General features: G+C 44.3%; 1 protein-coding gene across 4 annotated transcripts in view; it reads right to left on the bottom strand.

The window, feature by feature from the left end:
* The window catches only part of TMEM201 (transmembrane protein 201), a 28,399-nt gene extending 9,013 nt beyond the window's left edge, over window positions 1–19,386 (bottom strand). For 2 of the 4 annotated variants that reach the window (XR_015260790.1, XM_086764243.1), the window contains exons 1-6: window positions 18,279–19,024; window positions 12,273–12,396; window positions 11,438–11,632; window positions 10,354–10,530; window positions 9,356–9,735; window positions 8,695–8,898 (exon numbers count right to left, since the gene is read on the bottom strand). Coding sequence is in view for 3 of the 4 variants with exons in the window: in XM_086764243.1 (XP_086620369.1) it covers window positions 8,695–8,898; window positions 9,356–9,735; window positions 10,354–10,530; window positions 11,438–11,632; window positions 12,273–12,396; window positions 18,279–18,382 (1,184 nt within the window). In the remaining variant the exon portion in view is untranslated. Of the gene's footprint in view, window positions 1–8,694; window positions 8,899–9,355; window positions 9,736–10,353; window positions 10,531–11,437; window positions 11,633–12,272; window positions 12,397–18,278; window positions 19,025–19,284 lie in introns of those variants that run through there. The other 2 variants (XM_086764245.1, XM_086764244.1) reach the window with 2 other exon arrangements.
* Between the last annotated feature and the right edge of the window lie 3,591 nt (window positions 19,387–22,977).

The raw sequence follows: 22,977 nt of genomic DNA, 5'->3' as shown, positions 1-22,977 counted from the left end.
TTAATCTCACTTCTGATGAAAACAGAGACAGATGAGAGCTGCAACACGGCTTTCCTTCTGTCAGAGGAAAGACAGTAGTAAATCAGAGTGTGAAGGAATATAGGTAGATCTGTCTTGTGCTGTGAGATGATTTATGCATGTGCCATTCTCTCTTGGAGATTAAAGAGGTGATACAGCAATATTATGCAGTGCTACCGTGTCCAGAAGAAGCAGTCTAGAGTTAAGATTACAATTTAAAATATCTTATAAAACCACTTATCTGCTAGTATGAGGCAGACATCAACAATCCCGACCAGCTTAATCAGGCCGAACAACATCTGAGCCAACCAGCTTCCTGATGCTTGCAAGCAGGACATGCCGTTAACAGCGGCAAGGAACTCGTCAGTCTTGCAGCAGAAACTGCCCAACCTCTTCAGGTTCCAGAGGACCTGGGAAGGGTGTCATGCTTCGCAAACGTGCAGAGTCCTTTGGTGCACACACATATAGACATTTGCCCCACCACACATATAGATGTAAACAGCAGATGTATATGGCCATCTCAGCTTTGTAAAAGAAAACGAATGGGAAAGGAAATTAAAAGTGCAGCTCAGGACTATGACATGAATCACATCATAAAGAGTGATACCTACCACTCACTGTGCCATGTCTGTGAAGGGCCAAATGAGAGCATTGCCTGTGAACAACATAGGTTTTTTTCCTAACTTTGCACCTGTTCTGTCTTTGGGATAAAGGATTCATCTTTACATAGCTCCTTGCTGCAGTGGGAAACTGCTTATCTAGCTTACTGGCTTTTTGAAGTTTTTCACTTAATGGGCTGGAAGATACTACAATCATTTATCACTCATAACCACAATCTGGTTTCCTGGGATTGTAACTTTTTTGGATTGGACTTCAATGGGCTCTGCTGTTCAACAGCCTCACTTCTTCTCAAACTCTCAGTCAGATCCTCTGGGCAGCTGATGAACCATTTTTCCTGCACCATCCAGAAATTGAATTTTTCTGGTTAGCAAAGAAGAGCTGAAGAATTTTAAGCATAGCATATTAATGCCTTAGGATTGAGTGATGACCAAAGAATGGCTTAAATATTGATCCACTCTGAACAAAGTAAATTACTGCAACATGTGCTAAATCCTGTTCCTTTTCTATGCACTTTATCTTTAATGTTTGCCACTGCCATGTCAAGAGGCCCAGATGCTGCTAAAAAGCAGGGGTGCGGTCATGGGAATGCGCTTTGTTGCCTGAGAATGGTCAGCTGAACAAAAACATTTTTCAGAAGCAGATGAAAAAAGGTGAGGAGATCAAGAACACCATAAAGCAGGAAGCATTCACATCACAGCCCTGGCATGGAGCACTGCAGCCGTGTCTTTGCTCTCGGACTCCCACATTGCTCCAAGCCATTTGTGTACGTGATAACAGTGGGTCTGGTAACAGTGAAAAAGTAACCAAAAAAGGAAGAAGGACAAAAAAAAAAAAAAAAAAAAAAGGAAGGGGGAAAAAAAAAAAAAAAAAAAAAAAAAAAAAAGGCTCTGGAGTCAGTTTGTGGAAATAGTCAGGGCCCGGAAGCCGTTTATTTCAGAACTTGGTATGGAGAACATCAAAAATCGGGTATCTTAATTAGTGTTTACAATGATCACAGCATTACTAGACAGCTGGGCACAACTCTGCTACACAGATACTTTAAAAATAAATAAATAGAAGATTAAAGAAGGGTATTACATGGTATGGGACCGTACACTGTCCTGAAGAAACACCTCCTGCCAGCAGAGCCTCCCCTCCTCTGTCCCAATACCTCCCTTTTATCCAAAGACAACACTGTATGTGTGTGCCTTTTAAATTCACATTTTAATCAGAGATGCTGCATCACCTCTGGGACAGAGAGAGACATGGAGAGCGTGGGTCAGGTCAGACCACAGGGCTGCAGGTGGACCCACTTCCGCTATCAGATAATTCAGTACACAAAGTGAGGAAGCAACACACAGTCACAGCCAGGCAGCTTGCTGTACGTGCCCAGCTTCATCCGCCCGGAGGCAGCCAGGGAATCATGTGTCAGTCATGGGGTGAAATGTTTCCTCTGGACTTAAGGTCCTACCATAACTCAGTTATGAGTTATCCATGTATAACTGTACCATTCTGCATGTACGGGTGCTGCTGCCCAGCGCGGCCTTACCGCTGGCTGTGAGATCCGCATGTTTCTGTGCGCTGACATGCAGCCGCTTGTCTGCTCTGATGCATCACATCGGTCAGTGCCATAACCTGTGCCTCTGGTCAAGTTGACAGAATCGGGAGTAAAGAGCAACACAGGGAATAAAAACCAGGCACAGGGACAGGCAAGAATAATGCTAAATAAGGGCACAGGTCTCAGATACGCTAAGATTTTGTTACATGACTTGAGAGCTGGAAACTTCAGCTGCCAAGACTAAGAATCCTTTTCTCCTACATGTTGCCCTGCTTTGGATGAAAAAGGAGCGCTGGATTATAGCTGAAACTGCTCCAGCTGCCAGGTCCTGCACTAATACCTTCTAGAGTCCAGACAGATGTTTGGCATCAACTTTGCCTTCCCTCCTAGCTGGTAGGGTGCATACGCACAAAGGTGTGTGTACGCACATCCCACGTCTACAAAAATCCAGACTCGCTGGCATGACAAAAACGTTCAGAGGACCTCTTCTCTGCCCGTGTACTTGGTAGCTTTGGTCCCAAATGAGGATTTATAAGGATGACTCAAGGTACACTTCAGGACTGAGTACTGCCCCTTTCATCTGAGAGCATCTACTATGGCTCAAAGAGGCTCCAAGTGTACTTGCAGGTGACGGCACACCTGGAATGATTTGGCAGGTTATATGTGACAGCATACAATTTCAACAGCATCTCTTTAAAAACAGAAGCAAAGCCACATATCACAGCTCCCTGCTTTCATGAATGGAGTCAGTCTGGAGCAATCATCTGGCTATTAATTATATTAATTTTTATAAGAGTATAAATAATATGTCCACAATACATCAATACATACTTTCTGTTGTATCTAAGCATGATTATTAGCTTCACATAATTTCAGCATACTTGATAAATATTCATAAAGCCAAAATAAAACACCACTACACCATTTTTATATTCCCCTCTTGTCCTCATCCCTTGACACACCCAAGCTCAGTTCACTAGGGCATGCACAGCACAGATGCAGGAAAGGAGGAGTTAGTAGAAAGGAAAGAATGGGATATAAATACAGCGTGTTTAGAATTGTAAAGGGCCATAAAGCGTCAGTTTGCATGCACTGATGTCAGTGAGGGCTTCAGGAAGACCAGAAGTAGCAGCAGCAGAGATGCTTACTTGGTTGCTGCCTCTGGTTGTCTCTTAATCTCAATAGTCTGCAGAGTTGCTCAGAAATTTAAGAGCGCAGCCCAAGTATCCTCTTATTCCCAGCCACACTCACATGTGGCAAACGAAGGACAGAAGCACTGGCCTGGCAGACACACAGGCACGGCTGCCCCAAGTTGCAGCTGCAGCACTTCCGCTGAAGCAGAGCAACATAGTGTTGTCAAAAGTCTCGCCCAGGGAAAGGCACTTAATGAACCCACACTGGCCCCTTTAAATATTTAACTTTGCTGGGCAGGGTACAAGATGCTTTTGAGTTGGCAGATCAGCCACGGCCACTGTGAGAGCCAGTCAGCCACCGTGGGCTGGAGCAGACTTGATTTCCAGTGACACACAAACCCACTAACAATCCTTCACTACCTCAGCTCCATTCTGGAGTGCCATCCTGTGGTCCAGACACCAGCACACGGCCAATGTCAAAAAGCAGCACCTGAAATTAGAGGCTTTTGGGCTAAAATCCTCTAATACCGTTAAAAAGGCTTGGATGCTCTGGCCTGCATGGCTGGGAGAATCCTCAGGCAACAAAGCTGCATGTGGTGACCACAGGTTACCACGTGTTCCTCTGTGGCCTGAAATTAGAGTCCAGCTAAGTGAAAACAAGAAGCTCAAAGCACCGATCAAGTGGTTCTGGATGACTTTTGTGTCAAGTTAGTAAGTTACCAGCCCTTTGTTAGATATTATCCCCCACAGCAGAAGAAAATGTAGACCCGTGTATCATACAAAATAGCACCTCAGCTTCATGAGGATGGTAGCACTGTGCTCAGACGTTGGACTTGCACCAAAATACCCGAGCTGAAAGCGTATCATCTCCTCCTGCTGGACTCGCTGTGGGGGAAGCAACCAGACCGAGTTAGACGGCGTATCTAACTGCCGACCTATTTCCTAACTGACCCTCAAGTTAAAAATGCAAAGTTGGCAAAGCACCTTACAGAACCTACAGCATGGCCTAGTGTTTAGAAGTCCATTTGGCACTGAAATCGGGTATCGCAGGAACAGTCTCAGTAAAGGCAGTGGTTATTTAACTATTTTTTTTTCCAGAAGCAGTCAACAGTAAAATAATGATAACTGATCTTCTTCAGGCTTCATTGTTTAAGGAGACACAATTGGTACAGATCGAATGCTAGCAGTTTATAAATCAGAACACCTTTGGAAAAAATACACCTTTCTCCTCCTTTCTTCCCTCTCCTCCAAAACATCAATCACCCTCTACCATCAGCAAAAGCACGTGAGAAAAGCAGAAAGGGAGGAGACTGTCAGCCTCAGTGTCTAAAAGACAAAAAATTGAATTGCTGCAAGTTTGGTTTCAAGGCTCTGAGGTTTTTTGCTGTTTTTAGAAGCAGCAGCACAGACATGGTGAGGCCCCAAGAAGTGTGAAAATAAGCTGACACCTGAGCAAAGACAAAAGCTTCTTTGGCATTAAAATTGAACCACACTTCAATGTGTGTTTTGTTGTTTCACCTTTGACATTTTTCCAATTACGAGTCCAAAAGTTTTTCAATTATAAGTTCTGGGCAAAGCACCACAGAGACCAGGGTTCTGTTGGCCATAAAATGAAGTAGCTCTCTGATGTTCTGACATATAACATTAGCACAACTTGTAAATATACTTCAATCGTATTAATCCGCATAAAGTGAAGACAAATCGATTTCTTGCTTCCATGTCAGTTGCAGTTAACATATCTCCCAGATGAAAAAATTTTAAACTCTTTCAGTATAGATTTGCACTTGCTGTGAAAATAGAGCTAAAATACTTCTTAACAGTATTATTCAGGCTTCACAGTGTAAATCCCACTCCTTCCCACAGTCCTACCAACTGTCTGTTCCTGATATCTAGTGTGCATCCTCCCCATCCCATCACAGTACTGCACAAGAAAAATAAAAGAGAATAAAAGAAAAGATCAGGCATAGGAAGATAATGTAACAACAGCAGAACATCATAAAAGGTGCCAGATTCCAGAGGGCTGAAAGATGGGGCATGTTTAAATTGAAAGGAAAAAAAAATGCTCCTAAAAAGAAGGGAGGAAAACAGCTGCTCAGAAGAGATAGGAGGCCACATGAAATAGGACAAAGTGAGACTTAATACAGCCTTGACGTTCAGCTCCTGAAAGCTAAACATCTGAAGAGGCTGACAAGCACTTTTAGAGGCTGCTGCTGAGAATTTCCTTGCTACTCGGCAAGAAAATTCTTCTCAAACAAAAAGAAAGGCTATTGCCATTAGAAATCAGGCATGACATTACCAAATGGTTTAACAGTTTGTGAGCGGCTCACACTCCTCCTCCTTCTAAGAGTCTCAATAAATCCTTCTAAACAGGAGATTTCTCCCATCACTTGGATGTACTTGACAGCAGAGCAGCAAGAGGAACCGCTCACCTCTGCCACACCAGGTGGCTGCAACTTCATGTGCTGGAAGCCAGCAGGAACTTTCAATCCAACTTCTACAGGTAAGCGCAGAAGACAATGACAGCTAAATAGAAATATCAGTCTTTATGGGGAAAACCTGAAAATACTGAAGCAGGAAGAAGGGAAGAAGGAAAAAAAAAGTCTAGATGTCTTATTTCACTTAGTGGACATAGTAGCTCAAGGTTTCTCAGGTCTTCTGTGCAGCTTGATTACAGAATGGCAGAGTTGGCACTGGATCCGGTTTCCAGTTTGTTAGGTGGCTTTGTCCACCTCACTTTTAACAGTGCAGAAAAATGGTGTTGGGACGGTCACTGCAGTGGGGAGTTTTCCAGGGGTGAAAACATCATAGTGATCACTGCACGGAAAGGAAAGCGGAGTAGACAGTGATAGCACATCCATACACAAAATTGTCCCCCCACTTTTTTCTTCTCTGCCACTTCCTGTCCTTTCACCAGCCTACTGCTGTCTGTCTTAACGCTGGTCCCTTCTCCAACAGGCTGAGAGGTAGAGAAAAAAGACTGGATTTTTAAGGAACATTTCCTACTAAATCTCCTAAAGGAGAGTAGGAAAGAGGCACCAGAGTGTTCGTCAAAGTCTAACCCAGCACTGAGGACCCTGCACACTTCTGCTGGCTTTTTTTCCTGTTTTGATGAAGTCACATGGCTTCTTGTAGTATTTATTTTGAAATAATTCTAAATTCAATGAAGTGTCCCCATGAGAAATGGGACATAATGGTTATTATTTAGCATTTTGAAAGGCTGAGACCGGAACAAGAAAATCTGTGACTGTGAGCTGGATGACAAACCTTTTGCATCAGAATTGATAGAAGACGAGAACACAGAAGAGTGGAACCAGACTTTGCAGATGCTGGATTCTTTTTGTGGACAAGGAAGCACACAACCCTCAGAGCGGAAGCACTGACAAGCACCAGAATGGAGAAAGGTGTGCTGTTTGCTTGGAAGTGGATATTGCAGTTATCTGAAGGCACTGGAAAAAAGTTCCAAAGGAGAGCACACAGGAGAAGCAGGTTTGTGTGTCCCCTTCCCATGCCAGTCGTTAAGTGACAGGCACGTGGTCCTTCAGCCAGGAGCTGTACCTTCCCAGGACAGACTCAACTTGGCTTATCGTTAACAAACCTCTGCAGAGCTTTTGTTAGTGCTACCTTACTGCTTTCACAATGAACACCGGTTTGAAGAACAATAACTCTGAAAAGCTATGAAATATATTTTGTTTCCTTTAAAAAAGCTTCTATCATTTCACCAGCATCTGCAGCATCCAGTAGTGTCTAAATCTTGCAGGAGGAGATGCAGATACTTCATAGTGAGAGCTCCATTCCGATTTTTAGAGTTTATACATATAAGATTAAGACAGCCAATTAACTTATATCAGACTATTAGTGTGGTAAGTTCCATTGAGCTACCCTGAAGAGAAGAAAACAGCAGATCTTCTGTAACAACGCTATTTCCTCTTGAAAGAGCCAAATCCGGATGAGAAACTCAGTGGAGTGCCTTGCAAAAAACAGTGCAGGATAATCAGACTGCTTATCCTATGAGGCCCCAACAAGTTAATCCTACAAAACCCCAAGCAGCTGAAAGCTCCTTCCTCCCCACACAGTAACACCCAGCCACCCCAGCTTTCAGTAGAGGACTGCCAGGCACTCAACTCGAAGAGATGATTTCCAGACCCCTTTCTGCAGCAGCATTAGTGCCAATGCCAGACTTCAAGAAAGAACCCCTCCAAGTAACATGAAAAATCCATCTCTGCTGTCATGCAGTCCCATAGCAGAGGCTCCCACCCCCTCCTACAGCACATCCTCCTAACCTGTGTTCTCAACAGTACACAAAACATTGACTGAATAAATAGTGATGTACAATAAAAGCTGCCATATACCACAGCATGAGGTTTTTCATCCCACATTTCTTCTCTTTCTAGGGCTACAGGAATGGAGGAACATAGACATTTTTATCCAGTTGTGCTTTTACACAGATGCTCTTCAGGAGGTGGTGGGAGTGGGTAGGTTTTTTACCCAAAGAAAACCGGCATTGAAAGCAACAGCCGCTGGTACATTTGAAAGTTTAGCCTAAAACAGCTGAATACTTTCAGATATTCAGTCAGGACACCCTGAGCTACATAACCTTTTAAAGCACCCTTTTAAATAAATTATTGAAGTTCCAGTCAAAAGCACTTAAGGATGCCTCTCCATTTAAAACAGGAGTCATAGAAGAATGGCAGAGCGAGAGAGCATGCAGTTAAGCGATGCTACACAGTGGAAGGCAAGAAGAACCAGGTTATGGACTCCGTGTGGTCCCCTCCTCGCATGCCTGTACACCACGCAGTGTTACTACAGCACACGTTACGAGGACTCGGAATCCAGAGGCAACTTCCCATCAGTTCAAAATTAAAATGACCAGCACCATTAGAAAACTGAGGGTGGTCTGGGCCCCACGGAGGATCAAGGCAGAGGATTCCTCTGTGACTGGCTAAGGATGGACGGGCAGTGAGACGAACCGGAAGGACAGGAGAAGCCAGAATCTCTTTGGCTGGAGAAGCACAATGGGGAGGAGGCTGCATTTATGGAGCAGTTTGTGAAGCAGCTGCTGGAAGAATTGGCTTTAGGGAAGTTGGATATTTGCACTGCTGACGTAGGATTCAGGAGGAAAGGAGAATGGAGGCAGGAGGAACAGCTTCCATGGCTAGCACCAGCAGTGGAAATGCTCCAAGCAGCCAGCACAGAGGGAAGAAAGGATGGGAAAAAAAATATATATATAAAGGAAGAAAATATCTTCATTGCTTATCAAATTTTAAAAAAAAGAAAAAAAAGAAACAGAGGAAGGGAAAATAGAAAGAGGAGAGAGAAGCACCAGTCGCAAAGAGTTCATAAGGCTTTTTTTCCTCCTTCCCCCAGCGTCACTGCTCTGGCTCTGACCTTCGGGGCCGGTATCTCCGATGGCCCGTTGATTTCCGCGTGGCCACTGCTGCGGTGAAGCCCACCAAGCAGCACAAGGACGTAGTGCCAAATTTGACTGTGTCTAGCCAGCTGGGTGTTGCCATCTTCAGGTACGTCTCAGCTAAATGCAGACTCATCACTACGAGCCACAAGACTGAAGCAAACGCATCAATTCTCCGGAGCCTGCAATGCCAAAAAGAAACCAATTAAGACACAAGGCAAGAGTTTAGTCAACAGTGAACTCCCTTGGTCCTGGGGAAGGAGAGGGAAGGTGGGGAAAACGTGGGAAGGGTACACAGACTGAGCAGGTTATGTGCCACCTCTTACTACAGGGTTGTATCATCTGCAGCCCTTCCCACTGCTGTGCGAAGTACCTGAATAGATCAGTTTGATTTTCCACCAGATTACAGAGCTGCAGAGGGAGCATTCACAGTATTCAAGCTTAAATTGAATGAACCAAGGCAAGGCAAGCTCTGCTGTCTTGCAACCCAAAGAATAACAGAGAACTGTGCCACCCACTACTACGTATGCCGTTCTGGCAAATGTTCACCCACTGGCTCACTAAGTCAAGACAGGGCAAAAGAACTCTAACATAATGCAGTTTTCCTTTAAGTGAAACAGAAGAAAAAAGCACACCCACCTGATGCGCCCAGCTAAGAACATGGCCAACAGGCAGGTGAACAGCCCAAGGACAGCAACTGCCATCTGGTGATTCCTCCCGTAAGCCCATGCAGCACTTAGGTTCTCCACCATCTGTTCTGGGAGCAAGCGGAGCAGCTCCTGCCAGCCTGCCACCATCTTGGAAGTGTCTGCACGTGAGCTTGTGCCAGTCCTGTTCCGAATGGATGCTGGACCAGAGGAGGCAGGAGCAGGGGCCGCTGCAGAGAGTGAGAAGGGGTCGCTTGACCCATACAAGGCCATCAGAACCAGGAACGCACAGCTGAGGAAGGCCAAGAACCGCAGAAATATCACCTGAGCTGGTGTGGTTATGGAAGCACAAGAGGAGGATGAATACAAATTCTGCAGAGGAAGAGAGAAACACCTTGTCAGAAGCTGAATGAACTGTAGTAAGGCTTTGAAATTGTGCTTTATGGAACACTTCCAGACCGTATGGCTCACTGGACTGTTTTGCTCAAGTCCTTGTAATCTCTGTACTGGGCTGGCACCACATGGGATGTTGCAGACTAGCAAAGAGCAACAGCAGAGCTACGAGCAGATGCCAAGGTCAGGCAGGGCAGTGAAGCAAGGAGATGGTGATAAATCACTTCCTATCATCCTCACTACCTCTTTTCCTCTCCTTACTCCGCAGTTTCCTGCACTGTACTCATCAATTGACTTCCCTATCTGCCCTTTTCTACCTGTCCCACTATTTTCCTTCCACTCTACTCTTATTATTACTTTAGACTTACCTTCTGGCGATTGCACTGAATGACACCAGCAAGAGGAAAACCGTAAGCTGTCATCAGGAGCATCTGTGGCAACTATCTTGTGCTCTTCTAAATTCCTGCATGCACCCAAGCTCTCAGAGTTAGAAATCCCCAAGGCCGCTGCCTTCCTTTCCCAGCAGCAAATCCAGGTGCAGAGGTACCTCACTCTCTGCACTTCCCCCTAAATCCCCTCATTTGTCCCCCCAGATACCTGAATATAGGTCTTGTCTTTTTCACGGCGTTTGAAATGGTGGCTGAGCAGCAGCGCCCGGAGCTGCCGATTCTGATGTTTTATGTAATACTCCACAGCAGCCTGGCATGGACGGCACAGCTTGTAAGTCTGCTCCAGATGGTGCTTATACACCTCAATCTCCTCATCATACTTGCCCTGGTGAAATGAAAGAACAGGAGAGGAACAGTAGATGAGAACTGCAGGGCCCCCACCAGTTATGATGCTTACTACTGACATGCAAGCAAGGCATGCTTCCAGTCTCCAGAGGAACAGGCCCCTGAAATCAGACCTGAACAGTGACCAAGCTGAAGGCCAGCCATACAACCAACTTCACATACAGCTGACCCAGCCTCCGTGTCCCAGAAGAGACAAAAGGGCCCTTGGAGAAGGTTGCTGGAGAAACCCCACTATCCTATCCTCCATGTATATTAATTAAGTAATAGCAAGGCCAAGAAGTTGCTCAGCAGGAAATCTTGCTGCTGTAAACTGTAAAATCTCTTTGCCCTGCTAGGCACAAACACATAACAAGGGAGATGATGTGGCTGCAGAAGGACTCCTCTCCCACTTCACTAGTAAAAGCAGAGTGACACAGCCAAGCCTCAGGAAAAACAAAAGCTATTAAGGCTTCAAGGTGACTAGTTGGCTGTTGTGCCTACCAGATCCTGTAAGTTCAGCTGCGTCAACAGTTAGTACTGGAGCTGTAAGCTGATCTCAGCAATGTGCATACTTGGTTTTGGGCTCAAGCTTCAAATCACAGCGTCCATCTACAACAAGTCATTACATTCTAGCTTTGGAATAGACTTAGGCAAATTTTCAACACTAATCAGTAACTTTCTCTGTACTGGAGTGCCACATAGTGCTTCTGAAGACTAATGGAGCATCATTCTATAAGACACTTAAAAATTCCCCTCTCTCCTGCTTACTAGGCTGAAGCATGGTACCATTTGCAAAGCCAGACAAAATAATTACAGAGCAAATTAATCAGAGCAGGAATAGCAGATACATGCATGGGAAAGCCTTGGACAAACATTCTCCTGTGATGCAGTCCCTAGCGAACACTGACCTCCTCCCTTGGTGAGAATGAAGCCAGCTGTTTGATCTTTGTGGTTTGATGGTTGTTGCATTTCTTGCAAAGCAGAATTTGGCTGCTCACCCACTGTTGCGGTTTGGTAGGATCACAAAAAGTTGTAGCACCCGACACAACATGGTTAAGGTGTTCCATGTACTGAGCAGGGATGGGCTTGTTGTAGTCTCCATTCTGACAAGAAGCAAAAAGGGAGGCAGGAGGGAAAGCAAACATGAGATCATAAAATTTAAGCTAGGTATCCTCTGGTTGGTAACAAGATTCCCTAAGCTCCATCAGGAGCTCTGCACTCCATGCATTCATCTACGTAACAAAAGAAATAAGTAAAAAGGGACAAAATGCTTCAAATCTTCCCCATCCACTGTTCTGTACATCTATTGCAAGCAGTTAGTGGTGGTGGATTTTGGCTTAAGATAGGCTTTGTTATTCAATACCCTAAATAAAGCAATTCAGCTGTTTCAAAATACAAAACCAGAGAATTGTTTCATATATTAAAAAAAGAAAATTCTTAACAGACATTGGTGAAAACGTCAAGGCCTTTTTTGCCCCTTGAAGCAAGAGAGAAAAATTTGTCTTTATCATTCCATGTCATCACATCCCAGCATAGCGGATTCTTTCTCAAATTTGAAAACCCAGCAGTGATCAGCTGCTGGGTTCACAGGTGCTGGGCACAGAGCCGCCAGCTGTCAAACCGCTGGATATTCATCTACACTGGGCCTTTATCATCTTAAATGAGGAGTGGAGTTTTCCCACAAGCACTGTTCCACAGGGCACGCGCCTTCCCAACCACCCTTCAAGCAATTTGTCACAGTACCTCTTGGAACCCATTGTACTGCTCACAGTTGGGGCAGTCCCAGCAGTTGCGATTCCCATACGGCACCACCGTGTCCTGATTGCAGAACCAGCAGTTCACCGTCACGTGCGTGGGCTTCTTCCTGCTGGGAAAGGAAATGTGTCAGGCGTGAACACCGAGCTCAGCTGATGTAGAGGAAAGCAATGGCTTTCAAACAGGGAAATGCAAGAGAGGCTGGAATAACAATTAACCTTCCCATTCAGCATGTTCAATGGTATGATTCGGAGTAGCCATTTTAGCAAGGAAAAGATAGACTATCAAAGTAGGAAAAAAACCTGCCTGATGCTCGTATCTCTTTGCACTAGTACCATGCACATGCCAGAACTTTAATAACAACATTTTGAATAACCCACTTCGCTGTTTTTCAGAGGCATATTTGGGGTTGCAAGTCCTCTCCATAATCAGCAGTGTTAATACATGCAAAGAGTGCGGGAGACTCACTGCTTAACACACAGGATTCCGGGAAACGAAAGTTCCAATGTACAAGAACTGCATATTATGGTACTCAGAGACCTAGGAAATGGGCACATGGTTACGGTTTTATCTGCTCAGCTTGTTAGAAAATTTTTCAAGGACAAGGGCATGTCAAATTATAAATAAATAGCTGTTTCTTTACAGCTTTAGATACAGAAGGAACTGAGGAATCCACGTGTCTTCCCAGTTTTTAGGCACTGGACAAGAAGAGACAAAGACTAATGACCTGGATCCACGAGCCCCTTGTTTTTCAAAAACAATCCTGTTAAAACAACAGTCACAACAAGAGAAACAGCTGTGATGTGACCCCAGTCAACAGGTTGTGACAGGTGTTTGAACAAAGAACTTCAGCGGCCTGGCCCTTGAGCCTGCCTGCTAAAGAAAGTCTGCATTTGTCTTGAAACTTGGTGCAATACCAAAGAGGAAGCTTCCTGGCAGGTTAAGGCAACACAGCCCACTTGTCTAGGTTTATCAGAACCAGTCCCAACCTCACCTCGAAGGGAGGGCAGCTGTTCAGGCAAAGCCCAGGCAGGGACTTGCTATGGCAGCTACGCAGACAGATGGACCCAGCTGCCACCAGCTCCGTTTGCTGCCCAACTCCACCAAGTAAGCAGCGTGCCTTCTGCCGGACAGCTTCTGAAGGAGCAGAGAGTGAAAGTGCTCACCACTTGAGAGCAACTTCTGCCTGCTCTAGGAATAATGTTCTCTGCTGCTGTAATATCCCATAGCAAAACATCTTCTGAATGTTGCAGAAATGTCTGGCACCTGGCAACCAAATGGGAGGGTGGTTCTCCCCTTAAGTTAAGCTGGCTTCTCTCTTGTAGCTGGATGCCTACAATTAAGACTCCTCCCCACTCCCATTTCCACAGACCATGTCTTGAAACTCCATTCATAAAATAACAAATCCTCAAGTGATGCTTGGGCCTCCTGTTGTAAGTACTAGTGACAAGAAGCAGCTTGAAACGAAGCACCAGAAAGAAGCCTAAAAAGCCAAAGTGCACAGAGGATTCCCTGCCAGATGCTGTAAGAAAATGGCTGGGGCTGCTAGGGTGACAGATTCTCATCTCAAAATAGACGCATACACCCACACCCCTCTTTTAAAATGAATATTCACTGCTCAATTTTTCTCATTGCCAAGGGGGCTCAAAACAGAAAGTGAGCCAAGTTAAAAATACAACCATTGAAACTGACAGGCAAAAAAAAGTTTAAACCAGATAGAAATCTAGGTCACTAGTCAAAGTTACCCATGAGCTATCACTGTCCAAAGGCCAAGAAAACCACACGTCAAAACAGCCATGTGAAGGATGGACAGCAACATCTGTTGGTGGTAGTTTCATCTCCCTATCATAGGTGTAAAAGCTATGAAAATATAATGCATATAGGCTTCAGCATGTTAACCACCAAAATACAAATCCAACTGCACCTTGAGCACTGACTTTGATAGCAAGCGCAACTTAAACTCCATCCTCTGACGTAGGTTATTGCATGGTGCCTGGTGCTGTAGCAAGTGCCACAATTCCACCTTCGTGCCGCTGTGGCACCATCCTCTGGCAGCCACAGAAAGAAGACACACCACACTTCAGTCTCTGCCTACCACCAGTCTCTAACTTCCATGACATGACACAGTAGGTAGAAGTGCTAATTTCAAGGATAACACAGAAGTGGAAAGCACAAGCCAAAAAAAATTAGTAAAGCATGCATGCTATAAAGCAAAAAAAAAAAAAAAAAAAAAGAACCAATGCTAAACCCTATTTGAGAACTTGCTAATATCAGAGACCAAATCCTTAGTATACTTGAGACCTTAACATCTTTTCCAAACAGGACTCCATTGCTCACTCTTCAGGTTGAGGAAGTGCTACCAAGGCTTAAACAGCAGCCCCTCGTTCTCACAATGTATGTAAAAGAAACTGCTAAATCCTGGATTACTTCGGATAAAAAGCAATAATCCTTCCTTCTGTGAACCTATCATCTGTTGCCATAGAAATAGGTGCAAAAAAATCAGGAGTTCCCAACCTGCTGGATGAAAAAGGAAAAAAAAAAGAGAAAAAAAAAAAAAAAAAAAAGGTCATTTGAGGCAAGAACACATAGGTGGAATGCTAATTTTCTAGTAACTGGGCAGGACTTTAAAAACAAAACCCAACTACTGCACTTGGAAAGACTCTCAAATACGGATTTAATGACTTTGGAGCTATATATACCTTGACAGAATTCAGGCAGCAGCTGAATGTAATAAGCTAGAGCACACATTGCTTCTGAAGCCAGACATTCTGTTATGAGAAGACAGACAATGCAAAACCCATATAAGCATTTACACCGAGCATGTGCTCAATCCCTTGCAAAACACTTGGCAAATCATCTCTAAGGAGTTTATAATCTAACACTGTATTAACTTGAATTAGCTTCACTGGACAAAGAAACACTCTGCAAAATAAAACCTGAGCAGCAAAAAGTGATTGAATTACTGCATAGAGACATTCCATTAACAGCTGACTTGCTGTGCTAACTCAGTATTGTAGCCTACACACCCCAAAAAGTAGAAAAAATTCCCAGGTTTGGACAGGTAGAAGATCTTTGCTTAAGACAACACTGGGGGGGATATACCTGGAGTAAACGCAGTTATGAGATCAACACCCACATGTGAGATACTGCTCAGACAACATGACAAAATGTTCCTTTGTGAGAGGCTATCAGATGCCTTTACTTTGCTAAAAAGCTTTTTGTCCTGTACATAGTGCTTGCAAAAAATCAGACTGCCGGTACATCCACTGACAAACGCTGTTTAGCAACGAGTTTGTGTCTCTCATGTAACATAAGAAGGAACTTGTGTTCCTTCCAACTCCCAGCACTCTCCACTACTCCCCATTTATACATACATTTAAGGTCACGCTTAAGTCCACACTTCTAGAGTGCCAGAACAACAGCCTCCCTGATTAAGTGCAGGTCAAATCAGTGACCTGAAAATAATAACCTGGATTTTGAAATATTTTTATTTATATCTATTCCTCACCCCTCCCCTACTGCTAGGTCAGAAGATGAAGATGTTTGGTTTTCCGTATTCTTACAAGAGGCCACAGGTGGATGTGCAGTTCTTCACTGGGTTACCCTCATCTTCTGCCAAGAATTAAAAGAAAAACTAATTCTCCATTCAAAGTATTTAAAGCAATACTCTTCATTCTGGCACAACTGGGTTACCAAGCAATTACACAAACAGCTATGCCAGCAAATCTGAAGAAAAAACACACTAGGAAGATGAGCTCTTTCGCACAGATCAGTTTTGATCAGCGCAACATCTGACGGCAGTTTGACATAACCAAGCTGCCAAAGCTCCACAGCACAGAGCAAGCCCACAGCACAGCGTGGTCTGAGTTAACACAGCATGACTGAGTTAAAAGGAGCTCACTGGAGCTGATACCATGTTCAGCTCACAGTCAGGGAAGCTCCTGGGTGGCAGCTCATTCAGCTGCCGTAATTCCAAACATGGGCCATCAGGACAAGATCTCCCAGAAAAGATACCCTTTTTTTGCCATCTCAGTGTCTCTAACAGGCTTATCTTGACTTTATTGGTAGAAGGAGCAGCCTCTGCCACCACTGACCAAAAGAGTCCCAGGAAAGCGGTCCTCATGGGGTACTCCATATTGCTACTGACAACAAGTCAGTCGCTGACCATCTGGAGGGTCACAGAAAATGAAAGAAGTGTGGCTACAGCTGCTGGTCTGAACTCAGCAACCAGACTTCCAACAATATGTAACAAACAAGCAGCCAAGCTACAATCTTGAAGAAAGACCAAAAAACATACTGGAGTTTTCCTATCTGGCCAAACTCATAAAGTTTAAGGAGTTCCTGTGCAAATTTGTACATGTAATCTTTTTTCTCTCCAATACCAAAAGCACAGTCTTAGATGCTGGTACAGTTACAGTAGTGCGACTCCACATACTGAGTTACTCCAGAAGTACCTTCCACTAGGTTATTCTGACATATTTTATTTCCCTTTCTACAGGGAGTGGTAAATGCATCTGACTAGGTATGTAAGTGCACTCAGGTTGAAAATGAAGTAAAACAGGGCTGTATCATAACATTAACATAGAGATGTCTGTGTCTGGATCAGTCCCTTATAAAGCTGTCCTCCTTGATGTCTTTGGAAGATTCATTTAACTAAGGCAAAGTAAGAAATTAGGTAATAACAGAATAGTATTGAGAAACATCAATATGTAGCCCCAAGGAATTACTAAGGTCACCTCCTGAAAACATTTAAAGCTGTCCAGCAGGCTTTCAAAGACTTGAGAAGAAATGCTTTCCATTCCAGAGACCTTTGGATGAACTTGGGCAAAACAAATCAATCTCTTCCCTCAGAAGAAGAAATGCTGCCTGCTTCACTGGGGATTGCTTTAGGCTGACAGTATTTCCTAGCTGCCCTAAACACACCACAGAAATGCCAAGTCTTCTATATGGGCTAACAGACCACCAACTATTTATGTGGCTATATAAACAGCAAATGCTTTAGAGCAAACCTTTAGTATTTTGTGCTGGATGTAGAAATATGCTTCTATATGAAAGTATAAACTTGAAGTGAATCTTAACGTAATGAGTCCTTGGGACTGCCTTTTATTCCAATAGAAGCACTCAATAGATGAGCACAACGCTCAAGTCTGTTCTGTTATACAGTTTAAAGTGCCTCTGATTTCATATATTCCTACATTCGTTACAAGCTATGCTACATTAAAATCTGTCAAACTAAGGTTTCCTCCTTTTATGAAGTCTGTCTCCCGACTTCTCTCTGATGCTCTTAAAACCTTGTTTTCAATTGATATGTTTAGATCTGTTCTAAGGTCAGAAATGTTCCATGCAATTAAGAAACAACCAACCAAAGAATTTTGGTCACTAACTAATAACTTCGACTTCATGTCATGTTCCCAAGTTTTAGCACTGCACTAGCAGCGCTGTTACTTCTGCGGCACTGCTCCCCCTGCAATCACGCTTTCACCTCCAAATCACCCAACACAAGCAGCAAACCCCCCTCTTTCCCTGTCTCAAGCAGGTCAGAAAGCAAGGGAGGAAAACCTCCAGCCCTGGGCACAACGGCAGCCTGGGGACCACGCACTGGAGAGAGGGGAACGCTCCAGATTCCCGCAGCAGGGAAGTCCTTGGTGTTCGGTGCAGGCACACAAAGACACGAAGCAATTTCAGGGAATACAGAAAAAAAACCCCGTATCCAGCCGTTTAACCTAGAAGGTTCTGTGGCCGCTGGCAATTCGGGGGGCTCTTTCCCTAAGCCTCACCGGTACCGCCAAAGGGACAAATCCCAACCGACGCCGAGGCCCCGGGCCTGCCCGCCGCCCTACCTGCTCTCTCCACACCCCGCCGAAGCCGTTCCCCTCCGCTACTGGCGCCGGGCAGGGCGGCGAGCCCCGCGCGGGGCCTTCCCACCTCCGCGGCCCACATCCGGCCCGGCCATTGTCCGCCACCACCCCCTCCTCGCCCGGCCCGGCCCCTCACCTCCGCGCGATGCGGTAGAGCAGCAGCCCGGCGGCGGCGGCGCAGACGGTGACGCCCAGCCCGCCGGTGGGGCAGCGGGCCAGCAGCGCCACGGCTCCCTCCATGCCGTTCCCCAACGCGGGCCGTTGCTGTAACCGCCGCGGCGGCGACGCTTTGTACGCGGCGCGGCGCGGGCCCCCCCTCGCCGGTTGCCCGCCGTTGCTCCGCCCCTTCGCCGTTGCGGGGGCGGTTGTCGTGAGTCACGGCTCGAGGAGCGCGGCGTGAAAGGCCGGAGTCGTGCGGCGGCGCTCTGAGTCAGCGCCGCAAAGGCCGAGATCGTGGCCGCGGAGGCGGGGGCGGCCCGGCGGGCTCCCTGCCCTTCCGGGGAGCGGGGCCGGTCGTGCCTGGCCTTGCGCCGACTTCAACCAGCTTCGATTTTTTTTTTTTTTTCTTCTTCTTCTTTTCCTAAATTTAGACGCGTGACTTTCACTATGAAGGCCTTTCAGGTGCCGGCCCTGCCGCAGCGACAGACGGAGAAGGCCCCGTGAAGGATGGAGGAGCCGGGGACTTGCACTGCTGCAGGCCCAGGCCTGGGGAAAGGCACTCGAACCCTACACCTCCACCTCAGGGGCTTGCCCCGCAAGGCACCAGTGAAACTGGAAAGAATGGGGTCTACAGCAAGGCAGAGAAGCGTCAATTAAATTTTTGAGGAAAAAGGATAGCTGTGCATTGAAATTTTTCCATTAAAATAATTACAAGAAAGGAAACAGAGGCAGAGGAAGAAGAGACAGGTTCTCTATCAGGATGTACTTTCCTACCAAACCACCTAGTTGTCCAGGGAAAAAGGAAGAACCCTCCAATTACACTGCTGTACACTCCTGACCAATTTTAGAGCACAGGTTATCCCCGTTTTGTGGTCCCTGATCACCTTTACCCAGTAAGTCATGTGCTCTAAAGAACATCTTGCTTTAGCCAAGGCAAGTGGAGCAGGAATTAGAAGTACAGGGCTTTTTGGGCAGTTTGTTACCTGTGAGCCAGAAGTTGAAGACTGTTGCTCTAGACTTTCCCTCTCTCTGTATAGATCGAGAAACAATAAAATTTTGCAGAAAGCCCTCAGATCTCTGATAGAAGTAGTTCCCAGGTCAGACTTGTTCAGAAGCTCTGCCCAAGAAAGCAAAGTAACACCCCTTTATGCTCTGCCCCTCTCAGCACACAGGGGTGGGATTCACTGTCCTTACATAACTGGAAGCAGTTGATGGTTTGACAGTCGTGCCTTGCTTTTACAGGAAGGTAAGAGCTCTCCAAAATACAAGACTGAGCCTGCCTCAAATTGTGTAGCTGTTTCCTTGGTTAAAAAAACCAAACCAAACCAAACAAAAAACCCTCAAACAAACAAACAAAAAACTCTAAGCACAATAGACAGAACTACTTAAAATTCAGGAGAAGAAATTTGGGTCAACGTTATGTTTTTTAAAAAGCCACAAATGGAAAAGCTTTTTATAGACAAATATTTGTACTGGAAATAAGCTGTACTTTTAAGCTTGTCTTAACTGTGGTTGGGGTCTTAACTATTCCATTTCTATCTCCACAGATTTAACCATGGAAATTAATTTTATGCAATAACAGTGACTATTTCCTTTTGATAAATGTGAGTGGGACATAATTTTTCCATCTCTCTTCCCTTGTTTAGCTCAATTATTTAGGGAATGTCTTATAACACCAATTGATAGGGAAAGGAGGAAGAACAACCCGGTTATTTGGCACATCAAGCCCTTATGCAAGTCCTCTAGGACTTCTGTACTTGAGAGCTTGTGGTTTTTTTTCCACAGAAGTCCCTCCCTTCCTATCAGTTGTATCTGTAGGTATCAGTCCAACCATAGATGCATTGTTTATCAAAAGTTTCCTCCTTAAAGGAGCTAAGGAGGAACTTGTGCAAAACAACTATAAATCATGGTGAGGGGCACAATCACAATACAAGCGAGTATCACAACCATCAGTAAATGCAAGTAATTTTGAGAGATATCATGGATGCCTAAAGGGAGCAGCAAGTCTTCTAGTGTAAGGACTTGAGACTTCAAATGCCCAAACAATGCTTCCAAAACTAAATTAACCAACATGAGTAGCTCATGCTGTTGCAGCAACAGCGTTTGTAACTTCAACTTAACTGCTTGTTTATGAACGGGGAAAGACCTGGAAACTTTGTGGTCACTTCAGATACGACCATGGTTCCATCACCTTACTGATAATTAAGCTATAAAGGGTCTAATAACGAAGCCTAAACCTTGGGGGAAATTGCCCAGGAACAAACTTACCTACCTTCCATGTAGTTGACTTTCAGTGGAATGGAATCAACAGTGTTTTTTCTTTCACAACCAGAGAAAGGTTGGTTATTTTTAAATTCAGATATGATTGGGAAAAAAAACTACTTAAAATTCTTCCCTCTGGTAATAAGCTTAGTCCATACTCGATGACATCAATGGGATTGCTCACAGAGCATCACCTAGAAGTGTTAACTCCTTACAGGGTTAAGGAATCAAGGGTTAGTGAATTTAAAAAATTCTAGTGGAGAGAGGAAAGAAAAAGGAGTAAATGATACTAATTCAGAAATTATATCACCTCCCAATATGGCTTATTAACCCTCCTATCAAATTAAGACTAATTCTGTCAGGACTGGTAGCAAAGCTTAAAGAACAAAACCAAAATCCAGCAGAATTCCAGACGTTTCATCAGATTTAGGCAGAACAAAAATTTCTTCACTTTCTCTTGCTTTCTCTCTTACCAAGTCCCAAACTCCTCAAGAGAGTTTGAGTTCCCTCCCCTCATTCTCAAAAGATACCAGCAGTCTACACATTTGGCTAACATTTTAAAAGTGAGCTAGAGTACTGTAAGTACAGAGGAATACTAATTTAAGAAAGCAAATCTCAGAAAACATTTCAAAGTAGCAGCACAAGTGCCCTAGTTCTCAAAAATAGAAACAGCACTGTATGACAGTTTTGACTCCTATGAAGAGACTAAAGCTTTTGCTGCTTATCATCTCTATAAAAAAAAAGCCATGCCTGTTTTTAGTTACTCAACTGTTTCCTATTTTAGCTTAGGGGTAATGTGATATGTTCTTTTCAGTGAGACATAATAGAAATCAGTTATTTTTGCAGTTTTGCCTCATTATGAGGTATACACACATTTTACCCTCTTTGCACTATGCTCCTCCATCACACTGATGTCAAACATGACCTCAAGTAGCAGTCATCAGCTCGGTTCTAATGAGAACAAATGTGAAGGTTTGAATCCAGTTATCAACCCATTATATTTCTGCAACAAAACACTAGCCTGAAAACTTTATCTTATGAAAGACAGCCCTACTCACTGCTAGGCTGTTTCTTAATGCTTTGCATGATCCTTCCAAGTCCAAACACCACCTCTGCTGTATATGGTCCTTGAAGTCAAAGATGTCTGTAAACACTTGTTTATGCCAAACAACTCAGCACCTGCTCAAATCATGAGAAGCTCATTGTTCAGTTCACCGGCAGGGAAGACAGAAGCTGTGCTCACATGCTGTACTGTTTGTCTCAGCTGCCAAAGCAAATGACACTAATGAATAGGAGAGCAAAACACAAATCTATCCATTTGAGTTCTAAAATATTTTATCCCGCACTATTAATAATTATTCATATACAATACTTTAACTGCAAGGTACTGCTGCAACACAAGTGGTAAAGAGGCTACTAAAATTAAAAGCATATTCTAGTATTTATGAAAGGACTAATCTCAAGATTGCAGGATATTTGACTTATAACTGAAGGGTAAGAACTGTATCCTGATTACTGTTGAAGAATACCTTTTTGATACTGTGTCTTTGAAGGGGAATACGATATCTATCATATCTGTATGAAACGTGAGAGCTGTTCAACAGGCTGCACTATGCTGGCGAATCCTTATTTCCTTCAGTAAGAAATCAAGTAATGACATAAAGAAACTATTTACATGGGCTGTGGATTTTTTTTGGTGTTAACTCCAGTGACGTGTCCATCAGATAGCATGGTATCTCATTCCCATCAGAAGCACTGCTCTACAAGGCCATCACATCAAGAGGGAGGTATTCCTGAGTATCATATGGTAAAGCAGAATCCAGAACTGCATTTATAGTCTATAGTGTTTGGGACCTATTTTATCCTCTCTTCCACTCTCCAGACTCCTAGCACTGAAATATAAGGAATACGTAACACAAAAAAGCCCCATAGTAGTAAAAGGCTGAGGTCAGGATACGTGACCTCACATCATCTGCATCTCATGGAAATTCCACAAGGCAGCTAGGCCACAATCACTGCCTGTCCTTACGCTCTCAGTCTTTCACAAAACAAGGTCTAAAAGCCAAGTCATGCTAGATCCGTTTACACGCACTAGCCGAAGCATGTAACCCAAATGCATAGGTGCACACAGGACTAAGTAAATTTTTACTAAAAGCCTTCCACAATCATATTCCAGCAATATTGCTAGTGTAAGTGGCTTTTCTAAGAGATTCTGATGTCCGTATTTCATACCATCAAAATAGAGAACCGTACTACAAGACTGTCCTACTTGAACACTCCAGGATCCTCACACAGCAATGAATGATGCACCTTGAATAAATCAGAAGAACTCTCAAAGTTATTTAGGCATTTGGCTATTACAGTGCTAAAAAGTGACGTGACTCCAGTGGTAAGAAGATAGTTTCAAGTTTCCA

This window comes from Chlamydotis macqueenii, chromosome 21 (genome assembly GCF_036417535.1).
Source record: "Chlamydotis macqueenii isolate bChlMac1 chromosome 21, bChlMac1.mat, whole genome shotgun sequence".
NCBI lineage: Eukaryota > Metazoa > Chordata > Aves > Otidiformes > Otididae > Chlamydotis > Chlamydotis macqueenii.
Note: the sequence above shows the minus strand (reverse complement) of the source record. Positions and strands in the feature narration are given on the sequence as shown.